At 43.8% G+C, this 16,323-nt stretch overlaps 1 protein-coding gene across 3 annotated transcripts in view; it reads right to left on the bottom strand.

Annotated features, from left to right (window-relative positions):
* Window positions 1-5,240: 5,240 nt before the first annotated feature.
* The window catches only part of nxph1 (neurexophilin 1), a 186,788-nt gene continuing 175,705 nt past the window's right edge, over window positions 5,241-16,323 (bottom strand). For all 3 annotated transcript variants that reach the window (XM_072509111.1, XM_072509110.1, XM_072509112.1), the window contains exon 3: window positions 5,241-6,397. In XM_072509111.1, coding sequence (XP_072365212.1) covers window positions 5,636-6,397 — 762 coding nt within the window. In that variant the 3' untranslated portion in view covers window positions 5,241-5,635. The remainder of the gene's footprint in view (window positions 6,398-16,323) is intronic.

The following is a 16,323-nucleotide window of genomic DNA, read 5'->3' as shown; positions in this document are numbered from 1 at the left end:
TTCAGCAGCAGATAACTGGATGGCGATCCAGTAAACAAACCCAGGTTGGTTTTCACCTTCCAGGGACAGTGAGCTATTTTTCTTGCTTATTAGAAGCTTTATTTAAATGTTACAATTGCAAATGGTATAAATGCTGGGCAGCACGGTAGCACAAGTGGATAGCCCTGTGGCTTCACAGTGCCAGGGTCCCAGGTTCAATTCCCCGCTGGGTCACTGTCTGTGCGGAGTCTGCACGTTCTCCACGTGTCTGCGTGGGTTTCCTCCGGGTGCTCCGGTTTCCTCCCACAATCCAAAGATGTGCAGGTCAGGTGGATTGGCCATGATAAATTGCCCTTAGTGACCAAAAAGGTTAGGAGGGGTTATTGGGTTACGGGGAAAGGGTGGAAGTGAGGGCTTAAGTGGGTCGGTGCAGACTCGATGGGCCGAATGGCCTCCTTCTGCACTGTATGTTCTATGTTAAGCTTCCAAGTTTTTTACAAATGATTTCCTGAGCAATTACCTCGCATTGTTTTCCATTCCTCCTTCATCCACCATTAAGCTTCCTCACTGACTTGTCGTATAACACCAGAGACATTCTGCTACAGCTGTTTTTGGCACCAGTGTGATCCCAATCCTAAATCACCTGTATATTGCATGGATAAATCAGCAGGATGAACTCAACTGCATCCTTAAACAGTCGTGAAAATATATAGGATAAAGAGGGTTGTAAAAAGCTGAATATTGGGTAGTTGTCTGCTATTACGACGAAAGAACAATATTTGATTGCTATTAGAAAGAGAGAAAATGGAGGCTGGATTCTTCGTCACCCACCGCCAGCAGCGGAGTTCCCAATATGGCTGAGAATCCAGCAATGGGCAGAAAATGGGATCGGCATTGGGATGCTCCGTTGGCATTGTGATCGATGTTTGCACCCTGCACCGGAGGAAGGATGGAAATGGCCATTAAGACCCATTTGTATCATATTACTGGGCCAGGTACCATATTCTCTAAGCCCGCATGATTCTCCAGTCCTCTGGGCTGGCAACCATGTGGGCGAGAATTGGTGCAGGTCTTGACAAACGTGGCCCTGACCAGTTGAACTTGTGGTGGTCAAGGGGGTAATTGTTTATGGGAGTTGCTCCCAAAGTCCATCAGAGGGCCACCCTCGCCCCCACAATGCGACCTGTCCATCCCACCCCCACCAGAACACCCCCCAAACTCCCCCATCAGAGACCCCTTAAGTAGAGAGATCCCCATCAGAGACATCCCATAAGGGAAAGTCCTGCCTGGAAACCCCCGTAAGATAGACCCCTTTCTGGAAGCCCCCTGTAAGAGAGACCCCTGCCTGGAAGGCCATTAGAGAGACCCCTGCCTGCAAGCCCCCCATAAGAGAGATCTCTGCATGAAAGCCCTCCATAAGAGAGATCCCTGTTTGGAAGCCCCCCATAACAGAATACACTTACTGGCTCAGGCAGAGGAAGCGACACCTGTCAATTCCTGGAATGAGAAACCAGTCAGCTTGATTTAAACCCACTCAGATCTTTGATCTGCAAGCCTTTGTACAGGGTACAGTTCATGATGGAGAGGTGTCAGCAGCAAGGGCAGGAGTCTCAGCAGCTCTCAGCAGGTTCCTCTTCCATATTCCAGATCACATCATCAGGCAGAGTGCCTCTGAACAAGAAAACACGCCCCCCCCCCCCCCCCCTGGAGTCTGACAGCCATCCCATATGAGTTTGCTTGTGGGACTCCCTGCAAGGTGGACCCCCACCCCCTCTCACCCCTCCCACTGCTGGGCAACTACAGCAGCAGCAGGCTGAGGCCCTTAAGTGGGTATTAACTGCACACTTAAGGCCCTCAACTTTAAGCAGGGCAGGAAGGTCCCAACATGGACCTCATCGAGGTAGAGAAAGTAGGTGATGGGGTCCCAACTTGACATCCTCCCACCTGATTAATGCCGCCCCTCCACCACCAAACCTGCACAAGGTTCCATCCCATGTCACGGAAGCCAAGAAGTAATCCATCCCTTATGCCCATACACAGTGTTATCAACATTGCAGGCCAGGTGCACTGTCAAATGTGCATACTTCGAATTGAATCTTACCTCGCCAAAATGGGGGGTTGCGGTTTGTGTCAAAGATTAAACCGCATAAAAACAGAATAGGAACTGAGGATGCCTTGGACCCACGCTCTTCCAGTTTTATCAAAGGCAGGATAAGGGATGGGCAAGCAACCCACTCTCAAGAACCTGTTAAGAGGCTGCATGCGTTCATTTTAATAGTTTAATTATTTTTAGCTGCAGATGTTCAGGTTTGCCAGGCTTCACGAAATAGGACAGTTTAAAGGAGGCAGGAACGTCAGAATTTAATTTTCCCCTCCAAGTCACTCACCAGCCTGACTTGGAAATATATCACAGTTCCTTCACTGTCGCTTGTTCAAAATACAGAACTCCTTCGCTAACAGTACTTTTGGTGTATGTACACCACATGGACTGCAGCGTTTCAAGAAGGCAGACCACCACCACCTTTTCAAGGGCAGTTAGGGATGGGCAATAAATGCCGAGCTAGCCAATGACACCCTCATCCCATGAACAGATAAACTTAAAAAGTGTCTTTACAGCATTACTTGTGAGCTTGGAGGAGCGGAGTGCTTCCTCCAGACCTAACAACTACCCAGTAAAAACCTTTTTCTACCCTCATTCATCACAATCTTTCCGCCCTGTCCCCCAAACCAACATTTAGCCCCCTTTGGACCACCATGGGCCACCCCCCCCCCCCAACCCCCCCCCCCCCCCCCCACCCCCGTTCCATCATGGGATGCCTTCGACCACTGAGGGACACTCCCCTCCAGCCAGAATCCCAGGAGGTGCCACCTGACCCTCCCCTCCATGATCTCTGTAACTCTCCCCAACCCACCTATCTGCTGTTTTAGATGTCAGTCTTGAGAGGCAGGTTTCCTTCCTGAGGGACCTCCGAACAGTCAATCAGCCTGTGGGCTGGAACTTCACAAGGTAAAAGGTAGTCCTGCAATCAAATCTATAGGTAATTTAGGAAATCCATTCTTTTTGGCTTCCCAACTTCACAGCAGACCCCAAAACACAAGTCACCTCCAGGCTAAAATCTAGGCCTTCATGTTTGTGCTTGCTCCCATTAAACTTGAGGAACATTTCAGCTGGCATTCTATGAGGAGAAAAGGCAAAAAATGCCATTTTTAGATGTTTACTCTGAGGATTGCACCGTTCGCCTCCAACAGTTCCAGTCAACTGTGTCAAATACAAATACAGAGAAAGCCCCATATTGCTATCTGAAGAGCTGAGCAGAGTTCTAGGACGCGATCTAATCAAATGGGAACAGATTCCCATAATGCACGCGATTATCTGAGTGTTTCCCGGTGCTTGGGCCATTCGGGTAGATTGAGGGCCTCAGCGGGGAATGGGCAGCCGAGGCTACACTTAGTCCTATTTTCTGTACTGAGAAGCTTTGACCCCCCCCGGCCCCCTCCCCCCTCCCCCCCAAGCCCCAACTCATCTATAAGAGGATCCCTTGCCCCCCTAACAATCCCTCGCACCCATGCAGGGTACTCCCAGGTCCGATCTACAGTGTGGCAAAATGCCAATTAGCACCTTGGCTGTGCCAGCCTGGCACCATGGCAGTGCCGTTGCCAGCTGTCAATGCCACCTGGGCAGTGCTAGGCTGGGACCCAAATGGCACTGGCAGTGCCAAAGTGGCACCAGCAGTGCCAGGGTTCCACCCTGCCTAGAGGGCAAGTATCCAGTGGCCTCCAATCCCCTGGGAGACCCCCCTGAGTGCAGTTTTGTCTGTTCCCCATTTGTGGAAAGCAGCACTGAACAGCGCTTGCCCGAGATTGCCAAGGTGAGGGGTTTAGATCCCATGCTTTGGATAGATTGTGGGAGTTCATATCAAAGTTATCCTGCCAGCAATGAGCAGGATTCATACCGTGACATCTTGCAAGATCACGTTAAATCACGTGAGGCGAGATCACCTGGCATCTACTGGCTACAACGCTCTGCCATCGGACACAGCCCCTAGATGCTCCGTGTCCTTTCGAAATAGGTGCTTTAGGGGACCCTGGCTATAAAAGTATAATCACTGTTTATTGTCGGATGGCTTTTTCCTTCAGATAGGTCAAAGCTTTGTGCACTATCTTGGATTTGGAAGTTGTTTTATTGTTTTGAGGGCAGCCAGCAGCCTTTTAGTAATGGTTGATGCCTGATAACTTGCCAATGCAAGTCTATTTTTCTTCCAGTGCATCATGTGTAAGGATACCACTGAAATATATAAATTGGCTGACTTTGCATGAGTGAGTACGGCCGAGGGGCAGCAGGCCCACAATGTCCTGTTGGATGCCCCCTGAAATAGAAATTCTGTCTTTTAAAAATCACTTTTGTTAGAATTGCCTATATCAATATCAATTGCATTTTAAAGAAATTAACCTAACAGTTTAAACCATAATACTTAATTCTATACTACTCTCTAGGGTCAATCTTGACTTTTTACAGTGGTACAAAATGGGTGAAAGCAAGTCGACAACTTGTTTTACATCTCTGCTGCTATTTATTTCCACTGACGTCAATAAAAATAAATTCAGGAGAGAAGTAAAATGGACTGTAACTAATCGTCACCCATTGTGCACTAATGTCCAAACTGAAGATCCATTCCTCTGGCTTTCCTCCTGCATCAACTGGTATACTTTTACCAACATTATACTTTTTAAAACATCTTTATCAAACCATTGATAAATTAGTAGAATGTGTCTTTTGAATAAAGAACACGGTTTCGATCAGACCATTAATATATTGACACTAATTCCATGTTTGAACAATTAAAGATGTGTGCACAGTTTCAATTGCAATGTAAGGTGAGATTAAAAAGTGCTGCACTTCTGGTGTCTCTCTGAGGCTGGATACTTGAAAACCATAACTGGATTCAGCTTTGGTAACAGCTGAATATATTTGTCAAACACCAATGTAGCAGCAGCTAACATTGTGGCATGTGCCACTGATCAAAATAATCACCCGTAAGTACTCAGTCGAAGTAGTTATGTGAGCAGTGATGCAAAATACATGTTCTGAATGGAAATTTGAATTTGTTCAGGGGTCTGACTCTACAAGATTCATTCGGCTAAGTTCGTGGAGCAGAAGCATATATATGTATAATATATATACACATTCAGCATCTGAAGAAACAAAGTCCTGAAGAATGTTTCAAGAATTATTGATGTAACATAATTGGAGGGTATCCACATTTTCAAACTGAAATCTTTTAGTATTTTATTCCTATTTACATATCATATCTTCCAGAAATAAAATACTTTAATACAGCGATGAGTAATATGGTATGTGTATACCTCTTAAATTGTTCCTTCACCAGTTACATTAATCTTAATAATTTTCTGTACATGAGTTTGTTGTAAGCTATAACGGCTACACAAATAAAAGGTTATTTTTCATTTCATTTTTTCTTAAAACCATAAACAAGCAAGAGAGACAGTTACAAGTTAATGTTCATAGGTAGCTTAAATAACACTGGATAAACTATATACAGTACAAACCATTCATACAAATGAAGACTAAGATATAGAATTCATTACAATAACATAATTACAGTAACCGTTTACTCAGACGCCAATCATATCACCCTCAGCCAGAGGGGAAGTAGGGAGTGTCACTGTGATAATTGTAATCTGGACACACTTTCTGCACTAGTTTATAATCTGTACTGTAAAATGAAATATAAATACATATGACTTTAAAGGGTTTGGAGCAGAGCCATGACACATGGCTTTGAGTCTGCTCCTGGTAACAAGTTTTTGATGGATCATAGTTGCAAAGCGTAGTCTTCTTCGCCTTGTCCACTTTCTCGTACTCAATGCGGCAGTTAAATGTCTTTGAATCTTTGGCATCAATCACCGTCTGTTGAGCCAAGTCAAATTCCACAATTTTTGTAGGGGGCACCAGGCTGACAGAAACATTCCCCTGGCCAGTAGAATTGTGACGAAAGTAGACACTGAAGGTACCATTTCCATGGTCCACTATTTTGCCTGTGATGAGTAGGTTTAGCTTAACGGTTTTGATGTTGGAATGAAAGTCTCCCCAGCCGAACATTTTCTTAAACTTGCCCGTTTTAACTATAGGTCGCCTCTTAAGCCGAGGGCGGGGCTCCTTCTGATCTGAGGCATTTCGTAACCAATCCCATATATCCTGGTCAGAGTAAGGTACTGGAGTTTCGTAATGCAGATCCACAGCAGTAGCATTTTCTTTGCCAGATAATGTCTGTGAAAGCAGGCGGCTGATAGATAGGTCTTTGCTGCTTTCTGTCCATATGTGCTTTTGCGTATTCTTGGGGCTGTCAGTTTTTAGAAGTTCTGATTTTTGAGGATTATTTCCATGAGTACAAGTAACCTGTAGGTATGAAAATATAGATCATGAATTTTTGCTCACCAATTGTAGAATCTCTGCACATTTGTCTATTTACAATGTAGACAACATTATCTTACTCGCAATAGTAATTATAAAAAGATTACCATCTATATAGGGATGGTCACAATTTTCCAAAATATTTCGAAGTGTTTCAAATACAATGGGCGGGATTCTCCGTCCTGCGGGTCCCGTTTTCCAATGTGCCCCAGCCGGCAGCGGGATTCTCCGATCCCGCAGCCGGCCAATGGGGTTTCGCACTGACGCCACCCCACGCCGTCGGGAAACCCACGGGCATGGGTGCACTGCCGGCGAAGCAGAGGATCCCACCGACGGAGAATCCCGCTGCACATGTTACTTTGAAGGATGCAGACTATTATTTAGATGAATGTAGCAACCAATTTTCATACAGCAAGATCGTAAAAGCAATAAAAGAATTCTGCTGGCGAGAGTGGAATAATAACCAGACCGTGGAGAGAACTCCCGTTTCTTTAACTAGTGGCTGAGGATTTTTTTAATATACCTAAGTTGCTGGAACAGGCATATGAAGCTTAACATCTCACCCATAGAATAGCAGTTTGAACAATCAGCACTCCTCAGGTATTGAACAGGATTCTTAGGCACTGCTGTGGCTGGGAAAAGTGGACGGGTACTGAAATATTGCCACAGCTAGCCTGATTGTTCCCCAGCTTCACCCCACTCACAGGCCACTTTTCCAGAGAGAGGGGCCGAGGAGGGGAGGGGATGGGATAGGATATGTGTAGGTGGCAGGGCTACCCACCCACAAGTGTTGGGTGGCCAACTAAACTAATTAAAAGCCTATTAAGGCCTTTTAACTGCAGTCCTGTGGGATTTTCCAGTCAGCCTCCAGCTTACTGCAGCCAGTCGGAGACAATACGAGTGCCAGGAGACAGCCTTCCAGCAGCAAACCAGGGAACCAGTACCTCAGGCATGCTCAAGAACCCACTAGCCTCTATGGGTTCAGCACGGCCAGCGGTTGACCCATGTAGGGGGTTACCTTAAATACCCCCCATTCCCCCTCTCTCACACACAATAGTGATCTTCCTGCAAAGTCTTTTCTCAATAATACATTTGGAAGCACTGAAGAGAGGGTGCCTCAATTTTGGAGTGCCTCCCCCTCAATTACCTTCCGTGGTATCCTACTGCTCCACTCAATGCTCCTCAATCTGTTCATTGGCAGCTTTTATAATCAGCAATGTCAATATTGCTGACATCTTTTAGAATCAATGTTCACCTCTTAAAGGGTTTGGCTGCAGGCAACAATCACTGAAGGTGTGGACAACGATACCCAGAACAGAAACTGCAAGCGCCTCCGCAGTTTTCTAAAGCTACTTTAGATGTTATGGTCAGCAAGAGTAAGGGTTTCAAAAAGGAACCAAGAAGATTTCCCAGCAAGCTGCCTAACATGAGTGGGAAGAGATGGAAGAGCAGAAGCATTGCCCTCAGGATATAGTTCAATGCAGGAAGACAGGGCTAGCTAACGTAAGCCTCGTAACTCATCACTCTCCGCCTAGCTATCCATGACTTGTAGCCCCAAAATTCTTACTTCTCACGATTACCAGCACTCTCTTCCAATCACTACAGTACACTTCGCTCCACCTCCCACAGCTTCTACTACAGCATATGCTGAGATACTTTCCTCACTATTACTGCCTTTCGTTCCTCACATCTATACCATTTTTCACATACCTGCAATGCTAGTCTATCCTGACAAGCCCCTCCTCAAAACACATCACTACTCTGGCACTCACACAATTCCTTCTTTGCTGTAAGGTAAGCTCTCACTCAATAACAAGGAGCAGGGAGCAGGCAGCCCCAGAAGCACAGCCACATTTAATTTGTGTGCTGTCACCACTGGAGGAGCAGGTGATGGATATTGTGAACAGTGAACGGACAAAGAGAGTGGCATCTGGTGAGACTGGATGACAAGTCCTGCAGGGTTTGAAACTATCTGGCCCCTCCTTCCCTTCTCACTTTGTGCATGATAAATTGCTGCTTCTGTTTACACACACAAATAAATGCTAACACTTGTCTCTTTCTCCCATTTCAGGTCAAAAAGCTCTACACGCCCCTCATGGAACAGAAGATGAAGAGGGCAGCAAAATGTTCTTGTTTTTGCATTCAAGCAAACATGATTGAAAACTAGTAGTTAAACTGTTCATATGCCTATTTGTTAATGGACGATGGATATTTCAATAACAGGTCAATTGTTTGAAAATAAGGTAAAAAGTCAATGCGATAATAAAATATCAATTATATAAAGATTGATGCACTATGGATATCTGACACTAGATGGCAAAAGAGCATTTTATACATATTGTACCATAACATGCTTACAGAACATGTTACAGCCTTTTTAATGCACAATATATACAATATATTCAATGTATTAGTTTTTGTCCACTTTGATCTGTTGAATCCAATACTGGATTCCTGAAAATGGGACACAGGAATCTAAAGAGAGAATCAATTGCAGGTTTGCCGATCTACCAATTTCATCAGCAACAACCTCCTGAGAGCCCAAAGAGACCCCTATTCAAACCTGCAAGAAGTTAAGGAGAAGAAGACAGCATCTGCTGTAGAGACAATCTTCAAAAATTACAGGAAAAGAAGGCAGCTGCCATGGAGACACACGGTCTCACAAAACTGCTGAGATGGTCAAGAAGGAGGAGGAATCTGACAATGCAACAAAAGAAAGGATTTGCCTGACCATTTAAAACAATATTATCTAATAAGGTATGCAGCATGTAAATAGATAAATGTGGGCTATTTTAGGAGAACAATATTCTGCTAGGAAGAACTATTTTTAAATTGAACTACTCTCTCCATAACATTTTATATTTAATTTCAGTGTATAATTATCCAATCTATGATCCTCTGATCAATGCTCCATACTTCACTTAAATTTATTGTTAACAATTGAACATTCCTTTCTCTCGTGGAACCTGAGCAGAGAGAAACAGAGGGGCTCTGTTATGACGACTTAATTTGAGGGCAATCAAGTTATGAAATACACACTTGCTTGAAATTCTCTTCACTCTTTTGCTGAGACAGTAACCACCTTAAACAGGTTTAAATGTCCTGTAAAATACGATGGAATTTACATTGTATCTTTCATGCCATAGTATCTCATAATACCAGCAGCCACATCAAGTAATCAAAAATTAGAACGGAATGCAGTTTTGTTTGCATAATTAACATGAAACATCTATCAGTTAGAATGAATGTCATCCTTTTGTGATTATTGCAGATACAAATCGACATTAGGAGTTCAAAATTGTTAGATTTCTTGGCTTTAACCTGCTAAGGAATGATAGAATAACGACAGCCGTTGGGGAAAAAGGATTTTATAGACTGCAAAATCTAACCGTTCCAGTGTACTGCTAAAAAATGTATCCCTTTCTCTGCAAATGAAGTTCATTATCTCATCGCGTGCTCGAGAATTCCAAGCAATTTTAGCAATTGGAAGATCAGGAGAAAATACTTCTAATACAGAAATAAGTGTTTCCTTGTGATTTATAATATTCTTGGTGGTTATTCCAGTGTTTACAAAAAAAACAAGAAATTAAAAATAGAACAAATGTTAAATGAACACATATGAAGAGAACACTGATTGAAGCCACTTATACAATATGAAATGGAAAACATCTCAAGAAATCATAATGCTGCAAGAGGAGTTGATCAACAACAAAAACCACACTTCAAGAAGAAAATGAACCATTTGCAAACCATTAAGCATCTGTGGGTGCAACGTTCGCAGAACTGCAGTGTTAGGTCAGGCGAGAAAGGCTGTGTGAAACTTGTTGGATTCACATCTGCCTTTTTGTGCCTGATCTAATGCCACTCTGGGCAATTTCAGAGTGCTGGTGAGGACCACACAGCTGGCTGGGGTGGTAGAGCCTAACCAGGCAGGCAACTCCGGGATTCTGAGTTTGGGGCAACATTTTTAAAGAACATGGCCAACCCTCCCAGACATCAGGAACCCCCGGTGGATAAGGCAAACATTCCCCAAACGCCACACGCAAAAGCCCCCCCCCCCCCAATGGAGGAGGGTAAACCCTGGCAATGCCCACTGCCAATGTTCCCGCCTGTTTCACTGCCAGTTCCCCCAACAGTGCCCCCTATCAGTCTCTTCTGTCAGTGCCCACTGTGGGTTGCCATGGTGTAATGCCCAGGCATGCCCCCAAACCCCAGGGAGCTACAGGCACCTCCCCACACCCATCGTGGTCATCATGACTAGCCTTAACTATTGAAAGCCAGTAGTGATTTGCGCCAGCATGCTGTCATGTATCCAGAGGCAGAAATGTCATGAAGATCTCAAACTGAGATCTCCCCAGCACGAATCGAGGTTTTAGCAGCCATTACGGGATTTGTGCCAACAATTAATGGGGCCACTAGATCGTACCCCCTATCTTAATAGCAATTTTTGAATACCTCTTCCAGCAGACCATACTATAACTATTGTTGTAATATCGACTACTCATGTTTAAATTGTGCACATTGAATTACAATAAAGTGCAATTAGTGATCAAATGTGTAAATTTAGGTTAATTCCAGCAACCACCAAAAATTGTCTCTTCCTGTTAACAATACTATGCAAGAAAATAGTCCAGAACAGTTAAGCTATAACTTACACTTACACAAATGTCTTCTTCTAATAAAAACCATCCTGTTATTTTAATATTTAATTCTTTAGGACTACCTACTTCTAGCTTCTCGTGAATCATTCCTTTCTCTGACTGGAATAGCTCTAAGTCTATGCAAAATAACTCCAGGTATTATTATGGTGAAGAGAATAATTCTGAACTATCACTGCTTCTGGAAATGTTGGCCACATTTTATGGTCAGCAGTGAATAAATGGCATACTGTTAAGCCATCCTGGGCAAGTACCCAATCAATTCCAGCCCCATGTGTCCCAGAGTCATAATACAAGTGACTTAACCAATAATTATTTTTTTTAATTCCCAAAGTCTTTGGCCCTTGGCTACTGCAATTATTACAGTTACTGGGTTTGTAAGTTGAAACACAATTACTCTTTCTTTAGAACAGGAATAATGATGAAATATGCAGTTGATGCAACTGAATAACAGTAAGACAACCTACTGCCTCCTTTAACTGTCTCACCCTTTACCCACACACACAAGACTTACACAGAGGGGTGGGAAGAAAGGGGTACACATCATAAGGTTGAAGGTCAAAAGATAAGAGTGTTTGCTTCAAATGGTGATCCTTCAGCATGCTTTCCTCACAGCACGTTCGCTGATTAAAGTCTCTGGTTTATAGCTGCTAATGGTCTTCCTTGCAGAGTCATTCATTCAGGTTAGATAATTTAGTACTCACTGGCGGCAGGCTTTCTGGATACGCACTTTATTTCTTATCAAACTGGGCCTTCCACTCGACGTTCACCTCCAGGCCTATATCTTTCTGTATAGACACTTTATTACACATCAAACCTTTCTTTCAACTTGTAGTTTGAATTCAGGCCTTTTCAGTCTCAAGGGAATAGCACCCAGACTTACTGGAGAGAGAGTCAGCCCTCACTGCAGCCTTTTGAAGAGAGCTTAGCTGGATATTTTGGGAGAGAATTAATCAGACCCCTCCATCGAAGCTGCAGAATCAAAAGTGAAACCAAAAGCTCAACCCTTGAAGCTCTGAAACATTCCAATGGGATCAGATCCAATCATCACCTGTTACCAGGCAGAACATTGCCTTTGGGCCAATTCATTGGCCACCAGCCAAATCAATCAAACCGAGTCAGCGCTAATGTCATCCAATCTGCAATCATCAGCCTAAAACAGCACAGCCTTCTGGATCCTTTTATTTGAATTAAAGGCACAGGCTGCTTTGCCTTGAAGTTCCAGGTTCATTAAGTGTCCATGGATCAAAAATGTAACAGCAAAAATAAAAAAAAGGAAAATAAGGGAATAGACAAGGAACAAACAAGAACAAACAGGAACAAATGGGAAGGACCCTTACAATACACAATTGATTGTACTTATGTTTGTCCACAGATGCCCACCGTCTTTCTGTTGGGCTTTTACACTATAACCTACAGTTACAAGGGAGTCAAAACAGCTTGACATCCTCTGTAGAGGATCTAGGGCCTGTGTGAACAGGATTAGCAACTTTGGCTGGATTTAATGGTCATGGTAGTGGGCCTGTCCACTGGCTGGAGAACCTGTGACCATTCCCAGGCATCCCAATGTAATTTTAAGCCAATTAGGCATCTAGATGGTCATCAAAGATCCCGGGCGCAGCAGGGTAAATGTCCTGCTCTGAGAACTGCCAACCTATCAGCACCTGGTAGTTCTTCCACAGCAGCAGTACCCCAGGATTGGTGACCGCTGCCACTACTGCAGTAGGCCCCAAGAGGAGGCCTGGGGGAGCCTAAGAACCCATGTAAATGTGATAGCCTCATCAGGACTAGTCAGGCAGGCTTCAATGAAGTGGAGTGGGTGAAAATGAGGGTCAATTTAAAGGGCAGGAAGGATCTTTTAGTGGGTCCCTCCATTGGGCACAGGTTGGCTGAGCAGGAGAGACCCCCTAAGCTCACGGGAGGCCCACCAGTGTATATACCTGGTGGCTTGATCACATGGCGTAGTCCCAGGGTTATCTGCAATGGTAGGTCGAGAGCCTTAATTGGCTTGTTATTGGCCAGTGGGAAGTTCCGTTCATATCTAATGAATAAATACATAATTTCATGCCATTCCATGTATTAATTCCTTAATAACAAGTTACCTAATAGCCTCGCCATTATTTATACACAAAATCTGGATTTTTATATTTGACAGTTCAAAATCTCACTACTAACAGGAAAACGTTATTTCATAATTGAACTGCAGAACAAATATGCAGCAGCACTCTCACAAAACCTGCTATAAGGTCTAACGTTGATGACTTCCTCCTGGATGAACGTGTTAAGGTGTATGATTCATATGTGCACGATTCATATGGGCAGCACGGTGGCGTTGTGGATAGCACAATTGCTTCACAGCTCCAGGGTCCCAGGTTCGATTCCGGCTTGGGTCACTGTCTGTGTGGAGTCTGCACATCCTCCCCGTGTGTGCGTGAGTTTCCTCCAGGTGCTCCGGTTTCCTCCCACAGTCCAAAGATGTGCAGGTTAGGTGGATTGGCCATGATCAATTGCCCTTAGTGTCCAAAATTGCCCTTAGTGTTGAGTGGGGTTACTGGGTTATGGGGATAGGGTGGAGGTGTTGACCTTGGGTAGGGTGCTCTTTCCAAGAGCCGGTGCAGACTCGATGGGCCGAATGGCTTCCTTCTGCACTGTAAATTCTATGATAATTCTATGATATGTCCTCATGAGACATTTATACTGAGCCTTTGGTGTGTGCTTCGCATAGTGGCAACAAAGGTTCCATTTCAGGCCAACATGATTGTCTCCAAGGGATAGTCCTTTTTGCTTCTCATTGTTCCGAAGCTAAACAGCTACTGCGCAGAAATCTCACATTTCAACTTAAAATTTTTAAAAATCGAGTGCCACAGCTGGCCTCCTTTCAGTTTCTACTGATTGCAAAGTGCTGATGGTTCCATCATGAGTTCATTACATTCAACAGGAACTAGCCAACCTGTCATTAACCAGTGTACATGTGTAGAGCTCTGTTTAAGTGGTGTAATAGTTAGATGGTTTGCCTAACATCCAAAAAGTCTCTGGTTCGAAACAGGGCAGAAACATTGTGTAGAGCTCTGTCTTGACATTTTTCTCTACAATGGGAGGGGACAATGCAAAGGGCTCCTCTCGCTGTTGAGTTGTACTGTAAGCAGAGTGGAGGGTGGGTGGCAAGGGGTGGCAAACTATAAAGGGAACATAAAGTTCTCACAGTAACACTATGGTATTGTTGCCAACAAAAGTGTTAAGAGATAGTGCTGTGCTGTGTTTTCAACCAAGTGAATGGTGTTGTGTCTGTTGTTACTTGGATGTATTTTCTCATCAAATTAACTCACCTGATAATTTATGTGCAGGTCATTGATTGCCCTTGTTGCATTTCTGGCATTCCATTTACAAGGTTTTGATTTTCATATAATTATGCAACAGCCCAGATGTTCACAAACCACCCAATTGATTTGACGTGCAGATTGAGAAGAAGAAATAGGGAAATATTTGCTCTCGTGATAAATATTGCTGCTCAGTAGCACAAAATATCCCCAAGAAAGTTTCTTGTTAGTCTGACTGCCTCCTTGCTAAAAGTGAAGGACACAAGAGAGTCTAATGTATATATAAATATAGAACACGATTGTGATCAATATTTCTACTATATCATTAGACATTTATTTGGTTAATCAGCTGGAGTACCTTTACTCCATCGGCATTATTTTTGAGTTATTGATTATTCTACAGTATTTTAACTCCATATATTAACAATTTTCAGCTGTTCCTTTAGAAAATAATTGGGCATCCATCTACATTTAGTTGGTCAGGATAGAGAAGTCTTTAAACTTTAGAAAGCTGTGATATTTCTAAATAGAATGCTAAGCTTAAAATAACTTTCAAATCAGTGACTGTGCTCTTACTCAGCATGGGCTATCTTCATTCTGTGGGGACCTATGGCTCTGATAATAACTCGGAACCTTGTTTAAGGAAGCTGAGGTATTGAATTGAAGTGGTGTCCCTGGCCATCAGTGATGGAGAGATTGAAACTTCACAGTTTTACCTGGTGACAGACTTAAATATCATTGACCCACGTGCCATAGAATCCTCAATCATGCTGATTTGATTTCAACATTGAGCGAGATATGATTATTTTCATAATGCTAATTTGCAACTTTCCTATCTCGCAGGTACTAATTCATGTCTTTTTTCCTCGCCAGGGTCTTCAGAGCAGCAGTTAATGGTCCTTTGGGCAATGAATTCTCGCAGCAGCTAATTCCTCCTGAAGGTGCTAAAGGACTCAACCTTGCCATGCATCAGCACAGATACTTACCCTTGGCCCAATCAGGCAATTCTTTGATTCTTCACAGTTTACAAATGAGCAAGAGCGGACAGCGAGAGCTCGAGAACTCTCTGGAGAGAGCTGTCAGGCTCTCAGCTGGACACAGATTCTGCCTTTGGATTCATTGATGAAAAGGATCATCTATAAGTGGCAGCAGAAAACCTGTGACATACTGACAAAAGAAAAAAAAAGAAAGATTTCCATGCACACTTTCCATGATTACAGAGAGAATGGAAGAGTTCACATGGAAAGTTCATGCCACAGGGCAGTGCGAGGATGCCTTCTTCCATAGCCAAATTGGCAAACTCTATTGAACATCACTGGTACCAATAAAATGAGACCACACAGGCCTTGACCACATGTTATGCAGGCCCTGGATACCAGCATATCTGCCGCTTTAAATAGCATAACAGATGTCATCGCCTTGACCTTATAACACACCATTGATCTGCGATCTGCGACCTGCACCAAGCTCTTCTCCAGTAGTATTAGACATGAAGTGTGGCTGGCCCATGAGATGGATGTGGGTGGAAGGGGTCCTGGAAGAGGGAACTCCACTCAAAGGACTCCCCTCTTCAACCAATACCTATAATGCTGCCATGTGTCTTGATGGTCAAGTCTGACCTGAGACAACTGCATATGGAACGGTCTTTGGAGGGGCCCTCACTGGCTCCAACATCCAGCGGTTATTGACCAAGAGTGTCTCAGTAGACAGGATATTGAGACAAGTAGCCTGAACAGAGAGTAATACAGACACTATACCACATATGGGCAGTGGAAATGGGAAGAGTAAAGTTCCACAAAGACATCTGCAGGGGTATTTAACAAAATGGTATGGTGTTAAATTTCTGTTGTTTGGTAGAATCACAAACATAATTACTCTGCATCACTTTTGTGATGTCCATTCTTGGTCACCAAGCGTCAACTAGCCTTTTCAGTTG

This window comes from Scyliorhinus torazame, chromosome 6 (genome assembly GCF_047496885.1).
Source record: "Scyliorhinus torazame isolate Kashiwa2021f chromosome 6, sScyTor2.1, whole genome shotgun sequence".
Classification (NCBI taxonomy): domain Eukaryota; kingdom Metazoa; phylum Chordata; class Chondrichthyes; order Carcharhiniformes; family Scyliorhinidae; genus Scyliorhinus; species Scyliorhinus torazame.
Note: the sequence above shows the minus strand (reverse complement) of the source record. Positions and strands in the feature narration are given on the sequence as shown.